This window comes from Silurus aristotelis (assembly GCF_946808225.1).
Source record: "Silurus aristotelis genome assembly, chromosome: 1".
NCBI lineage: Eukaryota > Metazoa > Chordata > Actinopteri > Siluriformes > Siluridae > Silurus > Silurus aristotelis.
In genome coordinates, this window is record NC_139574.1 from 35,597,772 (window position 1) to 35,622,978 (window position 25,207).

A 25,207-nucleotide genomic window follows, 5' to 3' on the forward strand; every position below is an offset into this window, starting at 1 on the left:
TTGTGACCCTGTCAGTTTTGTTTCCCCAAATGCCCTCCTGCCAATTGAGAGAGTGGTGCTGGTTTGTTCCATGATGCACTTCTCCTCACCAGGCTGTTTGCTTTGATGTATGACATGCCTGAAGTCATTTGGCTTTTACACAGTTCATGCCCCATTTGTTTCTCAATGATTGTATCCTAGATGTTCCCACATTATTTTCTAAGGGGCGATTTATTGCCCGTTACCCATAACTCCTGGTGGAATTCCTTTCTTACCACAGTCACCTATGGCTTGCTTTTTGAGAATATGCTAATTCATTGTAATTGTATTTATAATTACTCATTTATAAATTAATACTTTAATTTTTAAATGTAGTATTCAAATAAAACGGAATAGTCTGTGGACAGCTCACCAGCACACACACACACACACACACACACACACACACACACACACACACACACACACACACACACACACACACACACACACACACACACACACACACACACACACACACACATATATATAAGGAGTGTTCAGATAATTGGGTGTCCACAAATTTATGATCCCTTCAAATGTGGTCAACCCTATCCAACTGCACACGCTTGTTTTATTTTCGTTTCTGTGCTTTTGTCACAGATCACCCCAATAAACCACCTCATATGCATTGATTTGCGTTTATTCGATAGAAAAGCGGTCAGTCACGTGTTCTCGTAATCCAGTGAATAATCTCAACAGCAAATCAGTGTCTTGCAACACAATTAAAAGAATTTACAAAAATGTATAAAACGCTACAAGTGAAAATGTGTCTGATTGCTTCACAAGTACAAGCTACAGAAGTCTACGCAAATGTTAAGGGGTTCTTTACAAAACACGTTCTTGGGTGAAAACTAAACGAATGAAACATCGAGAGGAACCAGTCAGCCGCATTCGCGAGCGTACAACAAGAGACTAAAAAAATAATAATTAAAAAAAAAAAAAACATATGGATCAGATATTTGAGAGGAAGGGGAGAAGAAAAAAAAAAAAGGCAGTGTTGGATGAAAACAATGATTTATGTCAGATATAAATGTGAACAAAGAAAACAGGATCCGTTTAAGTTTTTGCCATCCCACTGCTCTCTCCTATTGGTGGTGATACGCTGTGGGAAAAATCATACGATGGCATTAAAAAGGAAATCAGAATCATTAAAGACATTCATACATATACGTACATTTTGAGCGGTAGTGTTGCGCTAGACTGGATTTGTCCAGTCTTAGAAGTGGTAGGCAAATGTGTTACCATGGCAACCGGTCTGTTGCTGGGAGTATTCAACGTAAACAAGATGAAATTGGATAGTTTTATATTTCTCGAAAACTGAAATCTGCACCTACTATGCCTAATAATTTGTGTTCGAGGATGAAAAAAAATTAAACAACGGCATGCTTAATTAGCTTAACAAATGCAAATGCTTAATTTGCAATTAAGCATAAATAAAGTAGCTAAACTCTGGACAAACTTGATTTCCTGACTGTTCGATTAAGTATCTATACAGATCGCTATACAAACACACAAAGGTTTGTGGACACCTGACCATAGGATTCTTATGTGCTTTTTTGAACATCCTGTTCTACATTTAGTCTCCGTTTGCAGTCATAATAACCTCCACTCATCTTGGAAGATGTTCTACTAGATTTTAAGTCAAGCATATCTTCAGAGAGATGGCTTTGTGCCCAGGGGCATTGATTTGCTGAAACACCTTTGGGTCTCCTAGTTTAAATAAAGGGAAAGTGGGATCCTTCCGCATCTAAAGACTTCCCATGCGGATGTGTGCCTCCAGCTTTGTGGTAACAGGTTACAACCACATTTGGCTGGGAAAGTCGGCTGTCCCAATACTTTTGCCTATATTTATAGCACCTCAATAACCTGTTCCACTAGAGTTTCAGCTATGCAAAATGATGCAAATCACTGATTTAAAAACATATCATATACTCGCACTTATCCATTCTCTGAATTCTCTGTCTTTACTATTTGCATACATTCTCAGCAGTCCCATTATGAACAATGCAGTGTCAGTCAATCAGTCAATAAATTTTATTTTATTACCTCAGGATACTTCTGGATTGATTCCCCCACAGCACTGAATGGAAAAACAAAAAACGACGAAATTGTTAACTCATACGAAATTGTACAGCAAGACAACGAAAAAGAACAAACATGATGTGACCTGCTTTCTTTCTCAACTCACTTTAAGAGGCCTGGCTTCCTCTGCAACGGCATTTTCGGCCTACAGGAAACACGAGAGAGAGAGAGAGAGAGAGAGAGAGAGAGAGAGAGAGAGAGAGAGAGAGAGAGAGAGAGAGAGAGAGAGAGAGAGAGAGAGAGAGAGAGAGAGAGAGAGAGAGAGAGAGAGAGAGAGAGAGAGAGAGAGAGAGAGAGAGAGAGAGAGAGAGAGAGAGAGAGAGAGAGAGAGAGAGAGAGAGAGAGAGAGAGAATAAACTACTATATATCTGAGTTTTAAGACTAACTGCATTCATTTAATGCTGGTTTTTTTTTTTTTATTTACTGTCTTCTTTTATTCTCAGTGCTTTTATTTAAAACAACGAAGGCAGTATTCAGATCAAACACACGTCTGTAAAAATACTCATTTCTCAAGAGCCCAAATCCAAGACCCTTTGCCTGTCCTGTGATTGGATCCTAAAATAAACACAGACTGTATACAGGGAGGAACGGTATTCGGTTTCATAATTGCCATTTGTTGGGCAACCTTTAAGAGCCTTTGTGTGTCCAGCTTACAAAGTGTCCTGTTTCTAATGTTGTATTTTTAGCCAAGTTGGCCCACCCAGGGACAAATCTTATTAACTATATGCCTGGAATATACCAAGACATGACATAAAATGCACTAATTCTTTAAAAGCCTACCCTAGTTATAGTGCATAGCTTGAGGCCTGGGTGTATCCCTTTGTGTACTTGATTTGGTTTTAAAAAAGAAGGATGGCATCAAGTCAGAAAAGTAATAAAATATCCATAAATATCAGGCATGCTAGTGACTTTCTGAGACTTGCTATGACAAAGTGTGTATTATCCTAGTGTTAGGGCACAAACAAAAGACCCATAGGCTATGGCAACTCACTGATAATAATAAAGATCCCCAAAAAGAAGAGCACAGCAGCAAAGACCAATCCGCCAATCCGCACTGACTCGTAGTCTGAAAGGAGAAATCAGAACGCACACGCATATATACAGTGAGGAAAATAAGTATTTGAACACCCTGCTATTTTGCAAGTTCCCCCACTTAGAAATCATGGAGGGGTCTGAAATTGTCATCATAGGTGCATGTCCACTGTGAGAGACATAATCTTCCAACATGACAATGACCCGAAGCACACAGCCAGGATAACCAAGGAGTGGCTCTGTAAGAAGTATATCAAGGTTCTGGCATGGCCTAGCCAGTCTCCAGACCTAAACCCAATAGAGAATCTTTGGAGGGAGCTCAAACTCCGTGTTTCTCAGCGACAGGCCAGAAACCTGACTGATCTAGAGAAGATCTGTGTGGAGGAGTGGGCCAAAATCCCTCCTGCAGTGTGTGCAAACCTGGTGAAAAACTACAGGAAACGTTTGACCTCTGTAATTGCAAACAAAGGCTACTGTACCAAATATTAACATTGACTTTCTCAGGTGTTCAAATACTTATTTGCAGCTGTATCATACAAATAAACAGTTTAAAAAAATCATACATTGTGATTTCTGTTTTTTTTTTTTTAGATTATGTCTCTCACAGTGGACATGCACCTACGATGACAATTTCAGACCCCTCCATGATTTCTAAGTGGGAGAACTTGCAAAATAGCAGGGTGTTCAAATACTTATTTTCCTCACTGTAAATATATATATATATATGAATGAGAGAATGAGAGAGAGAGAGAGAGAAACACAAACTAGGCCAATAAAGAATACAGTATATCAACAAAGGTTTGTGGACACCTGGTCATAAGATCTATATGTGCTTTTTGGTACACCCCATACCATATTTGTTGTTATAATCTATAATTTGCTCTTAACCCTCTGTTGCTCTGGATAAGGGCGTCTGCCAAATGCCATAAATGTATGTCGATGTCAATTTAATGTATATGCAATATTAATGCATATATTAAGCATTATATGAATGGTGCATGAAAAAACATTTTCCCCACATTTTCAAAACTTATGCAAAGTATGCAGATAAGTGGTTCATTGATCTTCTTGGGGACACACAACGGCATCTTTACATACCTGTCCTGTTCACTGTGCCCTCCAGTGCAATCTTAATACAGGAGCCACAGTATTTTGGAGCTAAACAGCTAGGTTGACCTCCAGATATAAAGTTCAGTACTTTGTTCAGTCTGAACAAAGCAGTGACGTTAGAAACTATGAGACTGGCATTTGGTGATAAAGCACCACATGCTTAACCGACCCATCATTATCACGTCGTCATCTCTTCTGGCTGTGGGAGATTACAGGAGGGCTAAACTACTGTTTGTTGAGGTCGCACCTCACTGCGGTGGCCACTGCATTATTATGAATGAGCTTCTATGATGACTCTGTGGACACTTTATGATTATGAAAAGCCAATTCAACATTATGCTTACAATGTCATATTTTCGAAGAAGACAGCAAGAAACAGTAGTGCAGTGCAGGCTGCGAATATATTCCAATACTTGCGTTGGGGGAAAAACTACTACAATAAGCACTCATGTTAAGAGGATTATGTTTAGACTCCAAAGGTTTCCAGATTTATGAATTTATGAATATACACTGATACACTGAACATTGTGACTATCTGCATAACATTGCGTTGGTTCCCCTTTTGCTGCCAAAACATTTCAGATCTGTCGAGGAGCTCGTCTGTTGGATCGGACCACACGGTCCAGCCTTCGCTCCCTACGTGCATCAGGGAGACTTGGTCGGCCATGACCTTGTCGCCGGTTCACCACTGTTCCTTCCTTGGACCTCTTTCGAAAGATTCTGAGTTTTGGAGAGTTTTTTCGAAAGAGCTGCAGTTTTGGAGATGCTCTGACCCAGACGTCTAGCCATCACAAAACGTTCAAATCCGTACGCTTGCCCATTTCTCCTGCTTCTAACACATCAACTTTGAGGACAAAATGCTGCCTAATACAGTACGTATATCCCACTAACAGGTGCCATGATGAAGAGATAATCAGTGTTAATTACTCGTCTATTTTATGTTATCCATGGTCAGTGTCTTTTTCTTTATTATCCATATTAGTAGAACATAGACTGATGATGATGATAACAGGTTTGCTCAGCATTCTGAACAATGGAAGGTGGAAGACATTTTTCATCTCATGATGCTTGATTTCATCCCTGAAATCCTTTACTGACACGAAAAAAAAAACACTTTTGGAGATCCTTTTGCTGGAATGGTCTGACGATTAAAAAAAAAAAAGAAAAGGGTTTTTTTTGTTGTTGTTTTTTTGCATGATTTAAAAATGTTCAAACAGCCATAGGGCAAAGATTAAGGTTCTCTGGCTTGCTGTGGAAAAGCCTGCCCCCTAGGGTGTACTTTTTCCATCTACTTCAGCAAACACAGCAAAAACACAAACGCCCTCTGACCTTTCCAGATGTTTCCTAAATGAGGGGTGGGGGGGGGGATCTTAAACAAGTCACAAATCAAACTCAGTCTTCCAAATGTATTATTTATGCAATCAAAGCAGTAGACAACACTGAAGGCGGTCTAGCGACCGTGATGGGGTGCACACCTCCTTCAGCACTCGTTCACTGTCCATCCAAAACTCATCCATTGCCTCTGTTCTTTTTTTTTTTTTTTCTCCAACCTACATCATCTAAGTAGATCAACATCTCCCTCCACTTACCATAATGAAAGGGGTCATCAAAATCTGGAACGAGAAATAAATGCGAAAAGACTTTAGAAGAAACAGAGAGGTTTGTACAGAGATCATTTTGGTGAAGGAAAATGTCTCTGCAACAGCTTCCATACTGTGATGTCAAGCTACTCTGAGTGGTTCTTTGGCTGTGGCTCTTAACAGCTACCCAGTGGGCAGTTTATGCCGCACATTGTTTCTGCCACACTAGAGAATGTTTGCTCTATTGGAATGCACTGCAGGAATTACAGCTCCCTAGCAGAGGAGCTTCATAAAACATTTTCCCTTCCTACTTGTGGCTCAAACCTTCTGTTTTACATCAAACAAAGCTAACGCTGGCCTGGAGGTTTTCACAGTCATGTCTAACGGCAAACTAACATGAGATTATAAGTGTATGCAAGGCGAAAAAATAAAATAAAATAAAATAAATAAATAAATAAATAAATAAATAAATAAATAAATAAATAAATAAAATAATTCTTACCCTTGCCTTCGTCCATTGTAGAAGCTGGAGAGAGAAAGCAAACAGGAAATGATTAAAAAAAACAAACAAACAAAAAAACACAAAAATAATGTAATGCATTGTAAATTGTGGAACTAACAAATGCAAATTGAATAAATCAAGATGTCGTTGTGATAAAAGTTGGTTTTAAAGTACTAATAAAAAAAAATAAAAAAACGCCCAAAGAAAAAAAAACCTGTATTTAGGCTTATGTAACACTTGTGCATTCCCATGCACAAAACACATGCACGCACACACACGCACACGCACACACACACACACACACACACACACACACACACACACACACACACTCGCACACACTCGCACACACCCTCACACACCCGCACACACCCGCACACACTCGCACACACTCGCACACACTCGCACACACTCGCACACACTCGCACACACTCGCACACACTCGCACACACTCGCACACACTCGCACACACTCGCACACACTCGCACACACTCGCACACACTCACAAACGCACATGAATGAAATCCGAGCAATCCATTTATTAATGTAGGTTTATTACTCCCATGACTACAAAAGGAAGTATTTTTATGTCTTTCAGTTCTTGTCTTTGTGAAAAGTTTATTTTGCACAACAAAAGATCTTTGCCTCGCGAGGGCCAAGAAAATGTCCCCGCGTCGGCACACGAGTCTTTGCCATCATTGCCATGGGAACGTGCGGATAATAAAACCGAGGACACGGCCGCTCTCGGCACGACGTCTTTCCCCAAAAGCAGACTCCGGAGTCCAGGGAGGAAATATGAATCCTTGTTTTTATCCCTAAGCTAATGAAAGGGCCGTTTGTTAAAGGGAACCAAGAAGCGTTCGAACCACACGGTGGTAACTGCGAACTTCTCTGTGGTTTTATTTGTGTGTGTATTGCATTTGCGTCGGCTTACTCTCAAGAATCTCTCAAAACACCGGGGTCCGCATTAAGGCCGCCTATTACACTGCACTGCCCGAATCCATGATAATAAGAAATTGAATAACTTTAACCTTTTTCTGTAATGTTAGTGCTAATTAAGTCCAAAGCTAATGCCAGGGTGTCTAATCTTATGCACAATGAGACCAAGCGGGTGCAGGTTTTCATTCCAACTAAGCAGGAGCCATGCCTGATTCCCCCCTTCAACTGAGCCTCACTAAGCTGTTCTTTAAGGAATAAACTGAATGAGTCTTTCTGTCCATCGATGAGACATTCTTAGGTCAGGTTAGGAAGTAAAAGCTCAGTGGTTAAGACACTGGACTTTCGGATCAGAAGGTCAAGAGTTCAAATCCCGGTACGGCCAAGATGCCACTCAAGCAAAGCCCTGAACTGATAAAAAACAAATGAGAAGATACACCATGGCTGTGTTACTTTTTTTTTGTACGCTTTGTCCTGATCAGGGTCTAAGTGGATACTAAGACACAAGGTGGATCCACACTGGAAAACACGTGCAGATATTTACTGGGGAAAGAAAAAAAAAAAAAACGCTGCTTTCTTTCTCATTATTTCCTGCACAGGAATTTGAGGGTTGGTGTGATGATCAAATTTGACACTGACTTGCAACTTTTAAAACGACGCCACAGCCGGTAGCCGGCGATTTAAGGGTTTATTTTGTTTGTTTTTTTCCATCTGTAAGCACGTAAGCTTGACGTAAGCACGGTGCTGAAACTTGTTCAACTGTTAATCATGCAGCCATTTTAGTGTAGCCTGCAGAAGAGCATATCTCACAGCAAGAAACTTTAGATACCAATCAAAGCTTTGTTGGAGAGAAGACACATTCCTTGCACTCGACTAAGCCTCAACTCACTTACCTGGCATCTCCCTGCCAAATGCTGAGCCTGTACACACACTCACACAAACACACAAGCCAGGAAAGTCCTGTTGTTACAGTGTCTCTCCTAGACTCCTGATTAATCCCAGTTCTGAAATAAAGGGACTTGTTTTTTTTTCCTGGGCCATCACCATCACCATTTATGGTGTGATTTGCCCCAGGCTTGCTCCGTGTAACACTCTTTTCAACTGGTGGAGACAGAGACAGATGCTGCGTTTTGCATCTTCTCTACATTATCCCTCTGGGCTACGTGCTTGAAAACAGGTTACGCTGGACCGAAAAAGCGAGTTCGGAAATGTTTTCAGCTCGCAATAGCTGACGATTTGAGAAAGTCGCGTTTTCTACCAGCTTCGGCACAAAGTAAACGGCAAGTCCGAACAAATGAAGACATTGAAAAAAGAGCACTCACCCAAAACTGGAGCAAGGTTGGAAAAACAGAGCAGCGCTACCAAAGAGAGCTCCATATTCGCCTGGAAAACAAGAGTGTGTGAGAGATTGAGTGTGTGTGAGTGAGAGAAAGAAAAAAAGAGAGAGGGGGAGAGAGAGGGAGACAGAGAGAGACAGAAGCACACACACAAACACACCCACCTGTACAATTAGCCAAGATGATATACTGCTGCTGCTGAATAAAGCAATGTACAATACAGCAGGGGGAAATTTTGCCCTGGAGGGAAACAATGATTTTGCAAAAAAAAAAAAAAAAAAAGTATAAATAAATAATAATAAAAAAAAAAAATAAACTCATTAACAACAAAGGCGTTTTAGTGGCACATATAAAAAAATATATATATGTAAAAAGATTACAATCGCAATATTTTGAGAAAAACGTTACTTGAATCAAGTCGAAATTACAAGAATAAATTCAAATTATTTTGAGAATAAATAGTAATATATAAAAAAAAAAAAAAAAAAAAGCCAAACTATATAAATATAATTAAGTGGAAATATTTCGCAAACAAAGTTGCAGAAATTGAGAAAAATAGATGTGGAGCATTGGGTTGAAATGGATTTTAGGTTAGAATTTAGCAGTTAAGAAAATCTTCACCTTTTAGCATTTGGAGTTATAATTAGTATACAGACACTGCAGCATTTATGTAGGAAACTTAATTTCCAATTCCAATTGTATCGATGTTTACATCCGCGTGCTGCTTTCAAAGGAAACATGTTGTTTCACAAGAGATTATGAAGATGATTCTTTTTTAAAAATCGACCCTGAAGGAGTTCGGAACATCAAACACTCGATGCCAGCCGGGTTCCCAAAGTGTTCTAGATTCATACGATAAGCTGGTAATTTCGACTTCTTCTCAAAGTTTTTCGACTTCGTTCTCGCATTGCTATTAAATTAACAATAAATAATTTCCAGACACGAACTCTTAATGTTGGCGTCAAATATTGTTCTCATTCAATTTACCAAGCAATTTTCCTTTCCAGTACATTTCACTCAGACCTACTGCACGAATAAAACTAGATCAAACTTGTTAGAAATAAATCGTACTTAATAACATACAGTTCAGGTGACAGATAACATTACTACTAAATGGCCTGTTGACACATGCAATGCTTCCATGCAGAAGCAAAATAACATTTCATATGGAGTGAACTGGGGAACTGGAAGAACCAAACACGGCTATTTAACTAACATGCAAACAGGCAATCAGGAACGCATTAAGTGGCGGACCACAAGTTTGTTTAGTCTCTGCCTCGCATTTTGGGCGCATACATTTTTTTTTATGTTATTAAACTTGAGAACATGCACAACAGTGCCCGGTCTATAAAAGAAAAACTAGAGTTAGCGCAGTGTCACTGTGGCTACTACCAGAAATACTGTATCGTATTGCATCGTTTTGCGCCTCTGCGAAATAGCTTCCGGTTTTAAGACTTAGCGATATGGATTCTTCAGTGTTTGCTAAAGAATTTCTCTTAAAAGGAGAAAATCCTGATAGTTCCGCATATCGAGGGTGTGAATGAATGAAGGATGGAAAGAATAAAGACTTTTGTTAAAAAACGCTGAAATAAGTAGAACAGTTACATACAACATACCTTCAGAATATTAAATAATAAATAGAAAACACACACAAACACACATCTGAATTACCCAAATGGGGTCTAACGAATGTAAAATATTTAATAATAATTCGATTACTCACTTTAATCAGTGTAAAAAAAAAGTGGATTGCATTAATTTCAATTATTCCATTTTTATATTTTTTTTATATTTGTTTTATAAAATATCCATATATCTAACGTATATTTCATCATCAAAAAATTGTTTATAAAAATATTTAAAAAACATTTCACAAATGTTAATAATAAAAAAACTGCATTATGAAAAAAAAACAAGAAAATTTATGTTTTGCATTGCATCTGTGAGTTAAAAGAAAACTGTGCCATTACACCCTTATATATATATATATATAAATAGTTAAAAAAATCATACATTGTGATTTCTGGATTTTTCTTTTTAGATTATGTCTCTCACAGTGGACATGCACCTACGAGGACAATTTCAGACCCCTCCATGATTTCTAAGTGGGAGAACTTGCAAAATAGCAGGGTGTTCAAATACTTATTTTCCTCACTGTGTATATTTATATATATATATATATATATATATATATATATATATATATATATATATATATATATATATATATATATATATATATATATATATATATATATATATCCCAAATATCCGTTTAGTCCATTTACTACACACGGAGCAATGTGTTTCCCCCACGGACCATTATTACTGATGCACCACTCGCTAAACTATAGACTGCACTGGGGTCTCATTTATAAATATGGTTCCACACAAAGGTTGCACACTGTGTTTCCGCGTTGTGCATTCGCACGGTTCAGAGTTGTGCACTTTCTCCCATCATGTTTGTTCTTTATTTATTTTTTTATTTATTTACTTATTTATTGTTTTTATATAAATCCACAACCTTTGTGTGGAAAGTGCTGTTCAGGCCAAAAAAGAAAAAAACCATGACAAAACTTCAAAGTTTGGGAAACTGAAACATAAAGAAAACATTTACACATTTACCTTTTGGATAGGAATATGAAATTGATTTGTATATTTTTATTGATGATTTTTAAAAATTTATTTTTTTTATTTGCATTTTGATGTAATAGTCTGATGGGCATGTCTTAGTGAACGAATGCACATGGGGCCACTGTGGGAGTTTTCACCTGACTGGTTTCCTGTTTGTTCTGCAAATCGAGCTACATGCCAAAAACTTTGACATGACCACAGAGGGGAGGACAAAGCACTGCACAAGCAGGCCAAGAACCTACTGACAAAAGAGATCAGAAAAGCCAAAAGAAGCTACTCTGAAAAGCAGGTTTCCAGCTAACGATCCTACATCAGTGTGGAAAGGCCTGCAAGATATCACAAACTACAGGAGATCACCCCCTCCCCACTGAAGCACACAAATACCTGGCTGATGATCTCAACAACTTCTACTCCAGGTTTGAGAACAATATCTTCACACCTCTCATCCAACACAGCCCACTGTTTGCCCCCATCGCACCTTTGGGAACCCCTCTAACAACTTCCAGCACTCAAGTTGCGCTCACGCTTTGTGAAGAGGATGGAAATCGGCTCTTTCCGAAACAGAAGACGAGGAAAGCTCCCGGCCACCTACTGTCTCAAAGCATGTGCTGACCAACTGGCTCCTATCTTCAACAGATCACTGGAGCTGTGTGGGGTCCCCTCCTGCTTTAAACTCTCCACAATTGTCCCAGTTCCAGAAGAGACAGAACAACAAACAACAACACTGTTAAAACAGCAGAAAAGATCAGTGGTGTTCCCCTGCCCAGTCTCCAGGACTTGAATTATACAAGAACCAGTAACCGGGCAGCAAAAATCACTACTGACTCTTCGCACCCTGGACACAACATCTTTCAGCTCCTCCCTTCTGGCAGCGCTACAGAACTTTGTTTACCAAAACCGCCAGACACAAGAACAGTTTCTTTCCTCAGGCAATCACCCTCATTAATAATAACTGTCAGCCATCACATCATCCATATATGTTACACACACTATTGCTGCTGTATATTGTTCAAAGTTCTAAAGAAAACTCTTTATCATACCTGAAACACAATACTGTTATTAGCACTACCGTGCACTTACACTATATACATCACTGATCTGTCATATACTCTCTATTCCTATTTAATACTCATACTGTCTATATTGTCTCACATTGTCTGTATTGTCTTGTGTAGTCGGTTTTTGTCTTGTATAGTTCAATCGGAATGTATAGTTTTATTTATGTCTGTACTTTTGAGAGTCACTAACAGCTGGAACCGAATTCCTTGTGTGTGTCAACACACTTGGCCAATAAACCTGATTCTGATACAGTGGCTCTGCTGTGGGATCTGACCCGACACGCTAGCCTTTGCTGGTTACACGTATCACCGGTTGCCCTTTCCTGGACTACGTCTAGTAGGTACTAACCACTGTATATAATTGAGATCCCCTGACTCAGTCATCTATTAGCAATCACTTACCAGCCCTTGTCAAATTTGTTCAAATCGTAAATCCAGCTTCCAACACATCAACTTCGAGAACTGACTGCTGCCAAATATGTCTCACTCCTTACCAAATGCCATTGCAAAGAGATAAACAATCACATGTCAATTTTTTAATGTTAAGGCTGTATTTGACACTAATTATACATCATATGACCAGAAATACGTGGACACCTGAAAGCTCACAATTGTATAAAATGTCCTTGTACGCTGTAGATTTACAGTTGCCTTTCTCCGAAACTAAAAGGTCCAAACCTGCTCTGGCATGACGGTGTCTGCGTGTGTGAAGCGAGCCACGAAGACACACAAAGTGATCAACAGATATATCAGTGCATGACCTCACTAATACACTCGTGGCTGATTCCAGAAATCCCCACATCCACACTCCAAAACCTTGGCCTTTCCAAAAACACAAACACACAGTGGAAGTGTTTATAACAGCAAGGGCAGGACTAAATGGGTTGGAAGGGGATGTAGGTGTGACGTCCACAATCTGGCAATCTTCTACTAGACAGATTAATTACAACGCATGGATGACACGCAATCATTTTACACTCAGGAGAATCCAAGTGTGAGAGAGCGATTGTGAAACCGAGCAAAATAAATTACAGTGTAGACTTCGCAAATGATTCCTGCTTACTTCATGCTGTCCTGGCAACCCACAGAGAAAAGATTCATATGTCAATCAAATTCGAATGATATCTTATAAATGGCGTGAGGAGAAAACGCCACGTCTTGTAGCTGAAAGGTGCCCAATATCTCGCTGACCTTTTGTTGAAGGTGCAAAAGATGACATGCTACACTAGAAACGTCATTGTATACTTGTTTGTTTCTGGGAAACCAAAACATGCTGTACCCTGGTTCTTCCGGGCTTATTCCATAGTAACCTGGAGAAAAAATTTGTCAGGGAGGCATAAGATCTGTGTGGAATTCTTCAACTATTATTACATGTGCCACAAACTAATTTGACTATATATTTACAGAGCAAATATCTCAAAAAAAATCTCAGTTACTGAAAAACAAGCTGGGAGAAATCAGACAGGAATCCTTTACAGTCAAATTCGTTTAAATTGCTATTAATAGGAACATTATTGGTCTGGTTCTTACAGTAATGCCTTTAATCCTTGTACTATAATTAATTAAATCAATATATATACTAATTAAACCCAGCCATTAGGGGGGCACAAGCCAGTGCACTCTTAGTGCCGGTCCCAAGCCCGGGTAAATGGGGAGGGTTGCGTTAGGAAGGGCATCCAGCGTAAAACATGTGCCAAATCAAATATGGGGATCACAAATGAGAATTTCATACCGGATCGGTCGAGGCCCGGGTTAACAACGACCGCCACAGGTATCGTTAGCCGACAGGGTACCGGTGGAAATTGGGCTACTGTTGGCCGAAGGAGGAGAAGGAGAGGAGGAAGGCGTCTACAGAGACGGCAGGAAAAGGAGAAGTGTAGGAGAGTAGAGGTTCGGGTTGGTACTTTAAATGTTGGTACTATGACGGTTAGGGAGAGAGATAGGTGATATGATGGAGAGGAGAAAGGTAGATATGCTGTGTGTTCAGGAGACCAAGTGGAAAGGGAGTAAGGCCAGGAACATTGGAGGTGGGTTTAAACTGTTTTATCATGGTGTGGATGGAAAGAGAAATGGTGTAGGGGTGATTCTGAAGGAAGCGTACAGTAAGAGTGTGGTGGAGGTGAAGAGAGTTTCTGATAGGGTGATGATCGTGAAGCTGGAAGTTGAAGGGATGATGATAAATGTCATCAGTGCCTATGCTCCACAAGTTGGCTGTGAGATGGAGGAGAAAGAAAGATTCTGGAGTGAATTAGATGAAGTGGTAGATGGTGTACCTAGGAAAGAACGATTGGTGATTGGGGCAGACTTTAATAGGCATGTAGGTGAAGGGAACAGAGGTGATGAGGAGGTGATGGGTAGGTATGGTTTTAAGGAGAGGAATGTGGAAGGGCAGATGGTGGTAGATTTTGCTAAAAGGATGGAAATGGCAGTGGTGAACACGTATTTTAAGAAGAAGGAGGATCATAGGGTGACGTATAAGAGTGGAGGAAGGTGCACACAGGTGGATTATCTTCTGTGTAGAAGATGCAACCTGAAGGAGATTGGAGACTGTAAGGTGTTGGCGGGGGACAGTGTAGCTAGACAGCATCGGATGGTGGTCTGTAGGATGGTTTTGGAGGCGAAGAAGAAGAGGAGGAAAGTAAGGTTTGAAAGAAGAATAAGATGGTGGAAACTGAAGGAGGAAGAGTGTAGTGTGAGGTTCAGGGAAGAGGTCAGACAGGGGCTTGGTGGTGGTGAAGAGGTGCCGGATGATTGGGCAACTACTGCAGGAGTGATGAGGGAGGCAGCTAGAAAAGTACTTGGTGTGACATCTGGAAATAGAAAGCAAGACAAGGAGACGTGGTGGTGGAATGAGGAAGTGCAGGAGAGCATTAGGGGAAAGAGGTTGGCAAAACAAAAGTGGGATCGACAGAGTGATGAGAAAAGTAGGCAGGAGTACAAGGAGATGCGGCAGCAGGTAAAAAGGGATGTGGCGAAAGCCAAGGAAAAGGCATATGAGGAACTGTATAAGAGGTTGGACACTAAGGAAGGAGAAAAGGATTTATACCGATTGGCCAGGCAGAGGGACCGAGCTGGGAAGGATGTACTGCAAGTTAGAGCAGTAAAGGATGGAGAGGGAAATGTGTTGACTAGTGAGGAGAGTGTGTTGAGAAGGTGGAGGGAGTATTTTGAGCAGCTGATGAATGAGGAAAATCAGAGAGAGAGAAGGTTGGAGGATGTGGAGTTGGTGAAGCAGGATGTAGATAGGATTAGTAAGGAGGAAGTGAGAGCAGCGATTAAGAGGATGAAGAATGGAAAGTCGGTTGGACCAGATGACATACCGGTAGAAGCGTGGAGATGTTTAGGAGAGATGGCAGTGGAGTTTTTAACCAGATTGTTTAACAGGATTCTGGAAGGGGAGAGGATGCCTGAGGAATGGAGAAGGAGTGTGCTGGTACCGATCTTTAAGCATAAGGGAGATGTGCAGACCTGCAGTAACTACAGGGGAATTAAGTTGATCAGTCACACCATGAAGTTATGGGAAAGAGTAGTGGAAGCCAGGTTGAGAGAAGAGGTGACCATCTGTGAGCAACAGTATGGTTTCATGCCGAGGAAGAGCACCACAGATGCCTTATTTGCTTTGAGGATGTTGATGGAGAAGTATAGAGAAGGACAGAAGGAGCTGCATTGTGTATTTGTGGATTTAGAGAAAGCGTACGACAGGGTGCCGAGAGAGGAGTTGTGGTATTGTATGAGGAAGTCAGGTGTGTCAGAGAAGTATGTGAGGGTGGTGCAGGACATGTATGAGGACAGTGTGACGGCAGTAAAGTGTGCAGTAGGTACAACAGACTGGTTCAGGGTGAAGGTTGGACTGCATCAAGGATCGGCCCTGAGCCCTTTCCTGTTTGCAGTGGTGATGGACAGGTTGACGGACGAGATCAGACAGGAGTCTCCCTGGACTATGATGTTTGCAGATGATATTGTGATTTGTGGTGAGAGTAGAGAGCAGGTTGAGAAGAGCCTGGAGAGGTGGAGATATGCGCTGGAGAGAAGGGGAATGAAAGTCAGTAGGAGTAAGACAGAGTACATGTGTGTGAATGAGAGGGAGGGCAGTGGAGTGATGCGGTTGCAGGGAGAAGAGGTGGAGAAGGTGGAGGAGTTCAGGTACCTGGGGTCAACAGTGCAAAGTAATGGAGAGTGTGTTAGGGAAGTAAAGAAAAGAGTGCAGGCAGGGTGGAGTGGGTGGAGAAGAGTGACAGGAGTGATTTGTGATAGAAGAGTATCTGCAAGAATGAAAGGGAAAGTTTATAGGACTGTGGTGAGACCTGCGATGTTGTATGGATTAGAGACAGTGGCATTGAGTAAAAGACAGGAGGTGGAGCTGGAGGTAGCAGAGCTGAAGATGTTGAGGTTTTCGTTCGGAGTGACGAGGATGGACAAGATTAGAAATGAGTTTATTAGAGGGACAGCACATGTAGGATGTTTTGGTGACAAGGTGAGGGAGGCGAGATTGAGATGGTTTGGACATGTGCAGAGAAGGGACATGAATTATATTGGTAGAAAAATGCTGAAGATGGAGCCACCAGGTAGGAGGAAAAGAGGAAGACCAAGGAGGAGGTTCATGGATGTGGTGAGGGAAGACATGCAGGTAGTTGGTGTAAAAGAGGCAGATATAGAGGACAGGGTGGTATGGAGACGGATGATCCGCTGTGGCGACCCCTAATGGGAGCAGCCGAAAGAAGAAGAAGAAGAAGAATATATATACTAATTAAAGTATACACATGGCTGGAAAAGTCAGTTGTCCCGAAACTTTTGTGTAAATGGTGTATACTGCACAATAAACAACTGAATTACAACCAAGGTATCAAAGAATAATGACGGGGGTCTGTCGATCCGGTCGTGCACACAGAAGCAGCAGAACATCACAATACACAAGGAAAACTCTTCACGAGGTCTTCACGCTCGGCCTCACAGCCACAGAGCCGTGTTTGTGTGCACAAGCCAGACTCAGCCTGTTTTAGCGAGATCACTTACATCACCCCCAGCATGCGGCTAAGAAAAGCAAGTGATCTCTATTTCAAGACTGGCACCTTGAAAATGACGGGTGGAGGGCTGCACTGATCCAAAGGGCTTTTAGACACAACTCAGTGTTTGTGCTGTGACTCCAGGCCATGAAGGGATGGCACAGGTTTTTCCTTCTCAAGAAAGATTGTTTGCATCCTTAAAAATTGCATGCATATTTTATCTATCTATCTGTCTATCTACATATACATATACATATACATATACATATATACATACATACATACATACACACATATATATATATATATATATATATATATATATATATATATATATATATATATATATATATATAAAGAGAGAGCGAGAGAGAGCGAGAGAGAGAGAGAGAGAGAGATGACATTTGTGTGTTACATTTGACGTGAAAATAATACATATTATTATTTTTTCTTATGATGTATAATACATACGATTCACATTCACGAGCTGTGCAAAACAAGTAATATGAGCTGCCTGGTCACGTGACTCCCTCAAACGCATCCAGAGAAAGAAAAATATGTTTTTTTTTTTTTTTTTTTCAATTCATAAAGCATTATAAGTTGCTATAAGTCAATGGAAATGCCTTACACATAAAGACTTTAAAAAAAAATAAGCATGCCCAGAGTGACTATGAAAATGTTATTCGTTCTTTATTTGTTTGTTTGTTTGTTTGTAATGGGAAATAACTCACCGCTTTATTGCAGTTTTAAACGTCCGAGGAGGTCCGGGGTTGGACTTGTGAAAGCACAAAGTCTTAATGAACTTTACTTTACAAGATACGTTTAAATACTTTATTAAAACAGCTGCTACTGGGGGAAAAGTCTTAATATGAGCTACACAGTTCGGAGTTCACGAAACACATGAATTGTCGCGACCACTCGGCGTTCCTCGATGCCTCAGTGGAGCTTCTTCCACAACTTTTCGGGCAACTCACATCCCCCCCCAAAAGTCCCATATACCTACTGACTACTTCTGTGCCCTATCTAGTGCACCAAATAACGCACTTCTACAGTCCGCGAAGTGCACTACACTCAATAAAAACCTGTTTAGAGATTAACTAGCGACCAATCTCGCTACAGTGTATTTCAGCCCGTTATTTAATTATATATTTTATATATATATATATATATATATATATATATATATATATATATATATATATATATATATATATATATATATATATATACACTTTATTGCAAAATGTAATTGGGTCACCTGACCTTTCCTGTTGTATGTGTTTCTTTTCCAAACTGTTACCACAAAGCTGGAGGCACCCAATTGTACTTTAGATAATTCCAGTAAATTTTTGCATTCACTTGAACTCGAAAACCCAAACCTACTCCTTGAATATCTGGTTTACATGCTTTGTAGAGGAAGATCTTGAATGGCCTTCTATAGAGCTCTGATCTCATCCCTACTGAACACCTTTGGGATGATTTGGAACGCTGACTGCACCCCAGGTCTCCTCACCTACATCAGTACCTGCCTTTTATAATACCCTTGTGGCTGATAATCACAAATATCCATAAGCACACTCCAAAATCTGGTGGAACATCTTCCCAGAAGTGTGAAGGGAATTATAAGAGCTAATTGTGACGAAATGTGGAATGCAAAAATTTCTTTTCATTGAATAATTCTACCTAAATAATAGCTTTACACACATTTAGACAGAATTTTGTGGGAAAAAATGGAAAGGGAACAAAGTCAGGAACAGCAGCAATACATTCAAGGTTTCTTAAAGGAAAAAACATGGCAAAGACGCATAAATGCAGTACAGTGTATTTGAGAACAATTATTGTCTCTTCAATTGTTTTTATTTATATTTTATATTTATTTTTTTTATTTATATTTTACTTATACATACACATGACTTTTTTAATGGGCCGCCACTGACTGGTTCTCGATCCCCCCTGTGTCACCCCATTAAAAAAATTCTAGAATCGCCCCTGCTATATACAGGAGGTATTAGCATTTTACATGGAGTGTGGCAAGTGGCAAGAATTCCTTGCATTCCACAGAAGGGGGATGTGTGGTTATGTGTTACAGGCTTACTGAAAAACTAATGTTCATTAGCACAAATTCTTGGGGCTTACACACAACACAAAGACAATAAAAGAATTGCTTTCTTCCGAGCAAGCATAACGTTCATGTACATGACACATCATAGAAACATTGCAGATGTTGACTACCTCTTCCAACCAGAGGAGAAACACTTGTATACCTGGTTAAACGTGAGCAGTGTTCGACCTTTCAACAAACAATAAAGGACAGTAATAGAGCCATCCATTGTTTTCGTCTTCCTACTACACATTCCTAATACACATGTCAGAGCTCTGTCCATAACAGTTTGTAACTGCAGTGTAAGCTGCAATGGACCTGTTCTTCAACCTGCATACAATACAAATTTTCGACTATATTTTCTTCTGCTACAAATAAAGATTATTTTTCGTCTTATTGTCCTGGAAAACATGAGGAATTTCTGCTGCACCTGGTTACCATGAGTTAGTTAGTTACTGAGTTAGTCACTGACATGGTTACCACCTGGTTACTATGAGTTAGTCAACATTCCCTTGCCAACATTTCTAGTCTTCAAGTCAAGTTGTCTTTATTGTCATGCCAACCATATACAGTACAGTACACAGTAAAACAAAGCAACGTTTGCCGAGGACCAAGGTGCTACATCAGACAACATAAATTAACAAAAGGAACTCGGAACTACACAGAACTCTAAAACTAATGACACAAAATGCACATGTGCAACATTTGCAAAAAAAAAAACAAGACAAAATGAGACAATGAAACAGTAGACACAGTAATTGTCAATAGTATACACAGTTGTGCACAGGTGTGCAGGTGGATTGTCTGTATATAAAAATAAATATAAATAAATAAATAAATAAATAAATAAATAAATAAATAAATAAATACTGTACATGTAAACATTTGGTTTGATTTACAAACAAACAGCAATTTTGTGCAAAAGGTTTTGTTTAGATTTTTTGCCTCTGATGTGAGCGAGTGTGTGTGTGTGTGTGTGTGTGTGTGTGTGTGTGTGTGTGTGTGTGTGTGTGTGTGTGTGTGTGTGTGTGTGTCAGTCCAGTCCCTTCTTGTTGAGGTATCTGATGGCTTGTGGAAAGAAACTACTACACAGTCTGAATGTGAGGCCCGAACGCTCCTGTACCTCTTTTCAGACAGCAGGAGAGTGAAGAGTGTGTGTGAGGGGTGTGTCCACGATGCAGGGTCTTGCAATCCGAGATGGTGCAATTCCCAATCCAGGCAGTGATGCAGCTGAACATGCACTGAACATCTCCATGAAGATTGTGAAAAGCACTAAATTCTTCATCTTCATCTTCATCTGGTCCCTCAACACCAGCTCTATAACAAGGAAAGCCCAGAAGCGTCTCTACTTATTGAGAAAGCTAAGGACGGAACACCTTTCACCGCACATCCTCACAACCTTCTACAGTGGCTTTCCTTGTTATGGAGCTGGTGTTGAGGGACCAGATGAGGTTATGCACCACATAAAAACCAATAATTTAGTGCTCTTCACAATCTCCATAGAGAAGCCATTGATGTTCTGTGGGGATTGGTCATTTTTTGTCCTTCTGAAGTCAACAACCACTTTTTGTTTTGTCTACATTGAGAAATAAGTTGTTGGCTATACACCAGTCTGTTAACCTCTGCACCTCTTCAGTTGTTCCGTGAAGGCGAAAACATGTTTCATTCGTTAGCTGAGGCAGATTTTTTTTTTTAGCCCTATTCACTTCCAATCATTCACATGCATCCCTACTGCTAGCCTGATGGAATGGGTCTCCACCACCATACCAAAAACCGTTTCTGTAGTAAATCTGACTCCATTCTCCCATCATCTCTTGGCTTGGTCAGGTTTAATGTAATTAGATCAGAGTTCTTTCCATGGTCCCTTACTGTCTAACAATTTAGTGGGCATGTGCTTAACCCTACTAAAGTGTTGTAAAGGGTTTCCCTCAGTGCACTGAGGCCTGTTTAGCCTGACACAATAGATGGATACACTAAAATGCTGGTTTACATGGGGGCCAACCCTTTGGCAAACTGTCCTTGGATTAATTCCAGCACTGAACCAACCAGACAATGGACTGAATTCAAATGGTGGTGCTCACACCACATGTAGAACAGGCGCAATCTAATGGCATACGACCTCGGCACGCCTGAGCCATGATGTCCAGCCCCAGCAAGACCTGGGATGTAAGCTGAGGAGCTTCCCCTGGACCCACAGGAGGATCTGGTGTGCCAGCCTGTATAGCACAGACCTCCCTGATGATGCCAGCCTGTAGAGCACAGACCTCCCTGATGGTTAATGTACGAGACCAACGAGGTGTTGTCTGAGAAAATGCCTAAGTGCTAGAAGCGCATAGTATATTTGGCCCTTCCCATAGACCTTGGGCAGAGCGGCCACCCAGGATCACTTCCCATCCCGTGAGGGACGCATCCATTGTAAGCGTGATGCGATGAACGGGAACACCCAACATGGGGCCCCAAACTAGGAACCCGAGATCTCTCCAAATATCTAAGGCACATAGGCATCGCCGCATGACCTTAATCGTACAGAGGTGGTTGCCCTTCAGTTAGAACCCAGAGGTCCTGAGCCACCACTAAAGGAATTTCACGTTTACATGGACGCAGCTGCCATGAGCCCTAGCAGTTTCTGGAACTGCTTGACAGTGAGAGGCTGTCCTTCCCTGACCTTCCTGACGGCCGTAAGGATGGACAAATTGCGGGCAGAGGAAAGCGGTGTGTGCATAGTGGTCAAATCCCATATGACGCAGAAATCGGTGGTTCTCTGTAATGGATAAAGCACACTCTTCCCGGCATTCAGCCAATAGGGGTGAAAAGGCTCCATGTGTCACTCCATGTGCGGTTTATAGCTGCCTGGTCGTGACGTCACCCCGCCAGTGCAACGTGTGTCAATTTTGACTGATTACACACAATATTTCAGAGCGTGGACAACGCAGTCGCGTTTCCAAAGCGTTACAACGCAGCTCGAGTTCCTGAAAGATTGTTTCCGAATGAAGCATGAACTGAGGATTACACCCTATCATTTAATGCCATACTCCTGAACATTAGACAGTAGAATCTGCACATGTTTTTGTGGCAGCTATGGCATCTCTTATGATATTTTTCGAAGAAGCAAGGCACTGCCATGCAACAGGATTCACAAAGAGCTGCCCAGCATTAAGGAGCTTGTCTGAAAGCTCAAGCATTCTATGTCTTTACAAGGCACAAAGCCCTGGCCAACACAGTAATCCTATTAAAAAAACACAACTTCAGTACACAAACAGGAAGTTTCAAAACAAACCAAAAACTAAATAAATCAGAACTCAAAAAATAATAAAATGGTAACAGCTCTTTGATAGGCCTGGAATTTAAGTTCACAAGGTTCTGGTCAATAGCACAGTTCTAAGATTTTTACAACACGATGTGTATAAAGTATATATGATTACAATAGTGTTGAAATAAATTAAGCATATAAAGGGGTACTAAGGTTCTCGGTACCTGATAAAGGATGGATCTGATCCAACATAAAAGTATACTTTAGACCTCTTAACCTTATAAACGGGTGCATTTTAATGTTATATTCTAACTACATGCAACGACAAAGATCAATGTCATAGATGCCTCAACTCACTGCACAAGAGTGCTTTTTTTTTTTTTTTACAATACTGGCTATAATACTATGATAATACATTATAATGTTATATATGTGCATAGTTCAGATGTGACAGCTCTAATACATTATGTTTGAATGATTTTGGAAAGCTACAGATTTAACGATTCAACACCTCATACTGGCATCAATGCCACAATTTGGTACTTGCTCCACCAAGTCTGCATCTAAAACATTGTGAGGGTCAAAAGAATTACAAAGAACTGAATTTTTATGTGGCCCCCTGATTGATTAGACCTTTATATGAGTGCTTTTAATTCTAGCTAGAAATTACCCTACACTAGAAGTGTCCCAAGCAAAAATAAGTGTTTTATACTTGTCACATGTACTTTACAGCACAGTAAAATTATGTCCCAGCAATGTTATGAGCAGGGTCAGCCATATACAAAATCCTTGGGGCGCTGAGGGTTAATGGTCTTGCTCAGGGTCCCAAGAGTGGTAGCTTGGCTTTTTTGGGGTTATAACCCCACCAACCTTCTAATCAGCACCCAGGAGCCTTAACCACTGAGCTACTGCAACGTTTTACAAATCTGAACCCAGTAAAAACCTGTGGGCTGAACTGATTGCATGTAAACTACCTACAAATCTGTAATGATGACTTCTTGTAATACATTGTTGCCATTTAGTTCAATGTAGTTGCCTTCTGAAAGCATATCAGATACTTTTCTTCTGAGTATTGGTGTTCTTGATCAATCATGCTGATTTGGGAACTCGACCAAATTAATTTTAAAGGGTTTTTGCCCCTTGTTGAACACATGCCAGGCTGCACCACATATCTAGGGTTTTATTGCTGTCCACATGGTGGCACTGTGAGACAGAACTGGATCCTCGATTCTATTGTCTAATGTGAGCAAGGAGGTTTTCACTAATACTGAATATATAAAGAAAATAGAGTAAAAAATAACATTACCTTAACATCAGATCATTTCTAATAAGAACATTCAGATAATTAAAGCAGCAGTCAGGAGAACCTGAACCAAATTTTTTGTGATCTTGAAAATTTTTAGGTTAAAATTTTACGTAATAAAAATACAACAGAAGTGAATCAACCCCAGTTCAATATCGCTTAAAATGTCAATTGATTCAAAATTAAATTACCTCAAATAAATGTATAATTTCTAGGAATAAAAAGTCGAATTTGTTCCACTTCAGGAACAATTACTTTAGAAAGACTTTATTGAAAATACAGGCCCTGAAGTAGAACAATTACACCTGTGATCACTGACAAACAAGTTAGAAAATCTGATAAATTAAGCATAATTAAGTATATCTGTGAATTCGTAGGCAAACTACACAAACATGGTTCTAAAATTATCTGTGAACGGCAAACCTTTCTAAATTTTGGACCTGTGTTTGTGTGAATATAGAGAAGAACTCCCAGAGGACTTATTATTATGATTGGGAGACTTTACAAAATTGGAAAAGTATGCAGTAATATCAGAAACAAACAAAATATCTGTCAAAACAAAAATGCAGCAGTATTTAGGAGGCACAGAGGAAGCCAGAGTACCATTAATCAGAGCTGCAGCGGCCATCAACCTAAAATGGCGCCATGGACAGCGTGCCATTTGCACAATCTAGCTCTGAATAACAAACAAACAAGTGTTTCAGACTTGGTACGCTTTGCGAGCTAGGCTTCGAGGAGCTATGGAGGTTGTGGCTGGCCTATGAGGGCGGAGCATGATCGGTCGGTTCCCGAGGGAGCCGGCTGCGCACATTTGGTGCAGATTCTCTGCACATTCTGTGCATGATCTGCGCATATTGCGCCGCACTCATTGAGCCGTGCACATTCTGCTAGCATGTCTATGCAAATGCTCCACTCCCGGAGAGCCTTCCTCGAGGGGTTGTTGCTTTTACTCCTCGTATTTCTGGCCCTGTTAGCTTAGGCGGAGCGGTGCGCTGGTTCCAGTAAACGCTTTCTGAACCTACGTCACAACCTCCGTGTCAGGGTCTGCCTTTCTTCCAGACCAGCACCCCGAGGTGTCTAGGTCCTTGCTTAAGCCAGCCCCTGGGTATGCCATAAAGTGGCCCATCTTTTTTAGTGGGACACTGGCCACAGGTGTCGGGGCGGCGGCGGGAGCTTCTCGACTGCCCAGCTCTCTCCAGAACGCCTCCCGGTCCTCCACCTAAGGATGGATTAGCTCCTGAAACCGATGTTCCTGTTC

General features: G+C 40.6%; 2 protein-coding genes across 3 annotated transcripts in view; one reads left to right on the forward strand and one right to left on the reverse strand.

Annotated features, from left to right (window-relative positions):
- LOC310723663 (uncharacterized protein) overlaps positions 1 to 25,207 on the forward strand; it is a 122,486-nt gene that overhangs the window by 92,155 nt on the left and 5,124 nt on the right. The gene's annotated exons all lie outside the window — the stretch shown is intronic.
- fxyd6l (FXYD domain containing ion transport regulator 6 like) lies at positions 646 to 18,281 on the reverse strand. 2 transcript variants are annotated; one of them, XM_083540351.1, is made up of 10 exons: positions 18,027 to 18,281; positions 8,765 to 8,840; positions 8,586 to 8,646; positions 8,157 to 8,183; positions 6,328 to 6,351; positions 5,835 to 5,858; positions 3,095 to 3,169; positions 2,210 to 2,248; positions 2,068 to 2,101; positions 646 to 1,123 (listed from the first exon to the last, which is right to left on the reverse strand). In XM_083540351.1, the coding sequence occupies exons 3-8, from the start codon at positions 8,638 to 8,640 to the stop codon at positions 2,211 to 2,213; spliced, it is 243 nt and encodes an 80-aa protein (XP_083396477.1). In that variant the 5' UTR covers positions 8,641 to 8,646; positions 8,765 to 8,840; positions 18,027 to 18,281; the 3' UTR covers positions 646 to 1,123; positions 2,068 to 2,101; position 2,210. The 2 variants fall into 2 exon arrangements, with proteins under 2 accessions (XP_083396477.1, XP_083396476.1); XM_083540350.1 differs by lacking the exon at positions 8,765 to 8,840.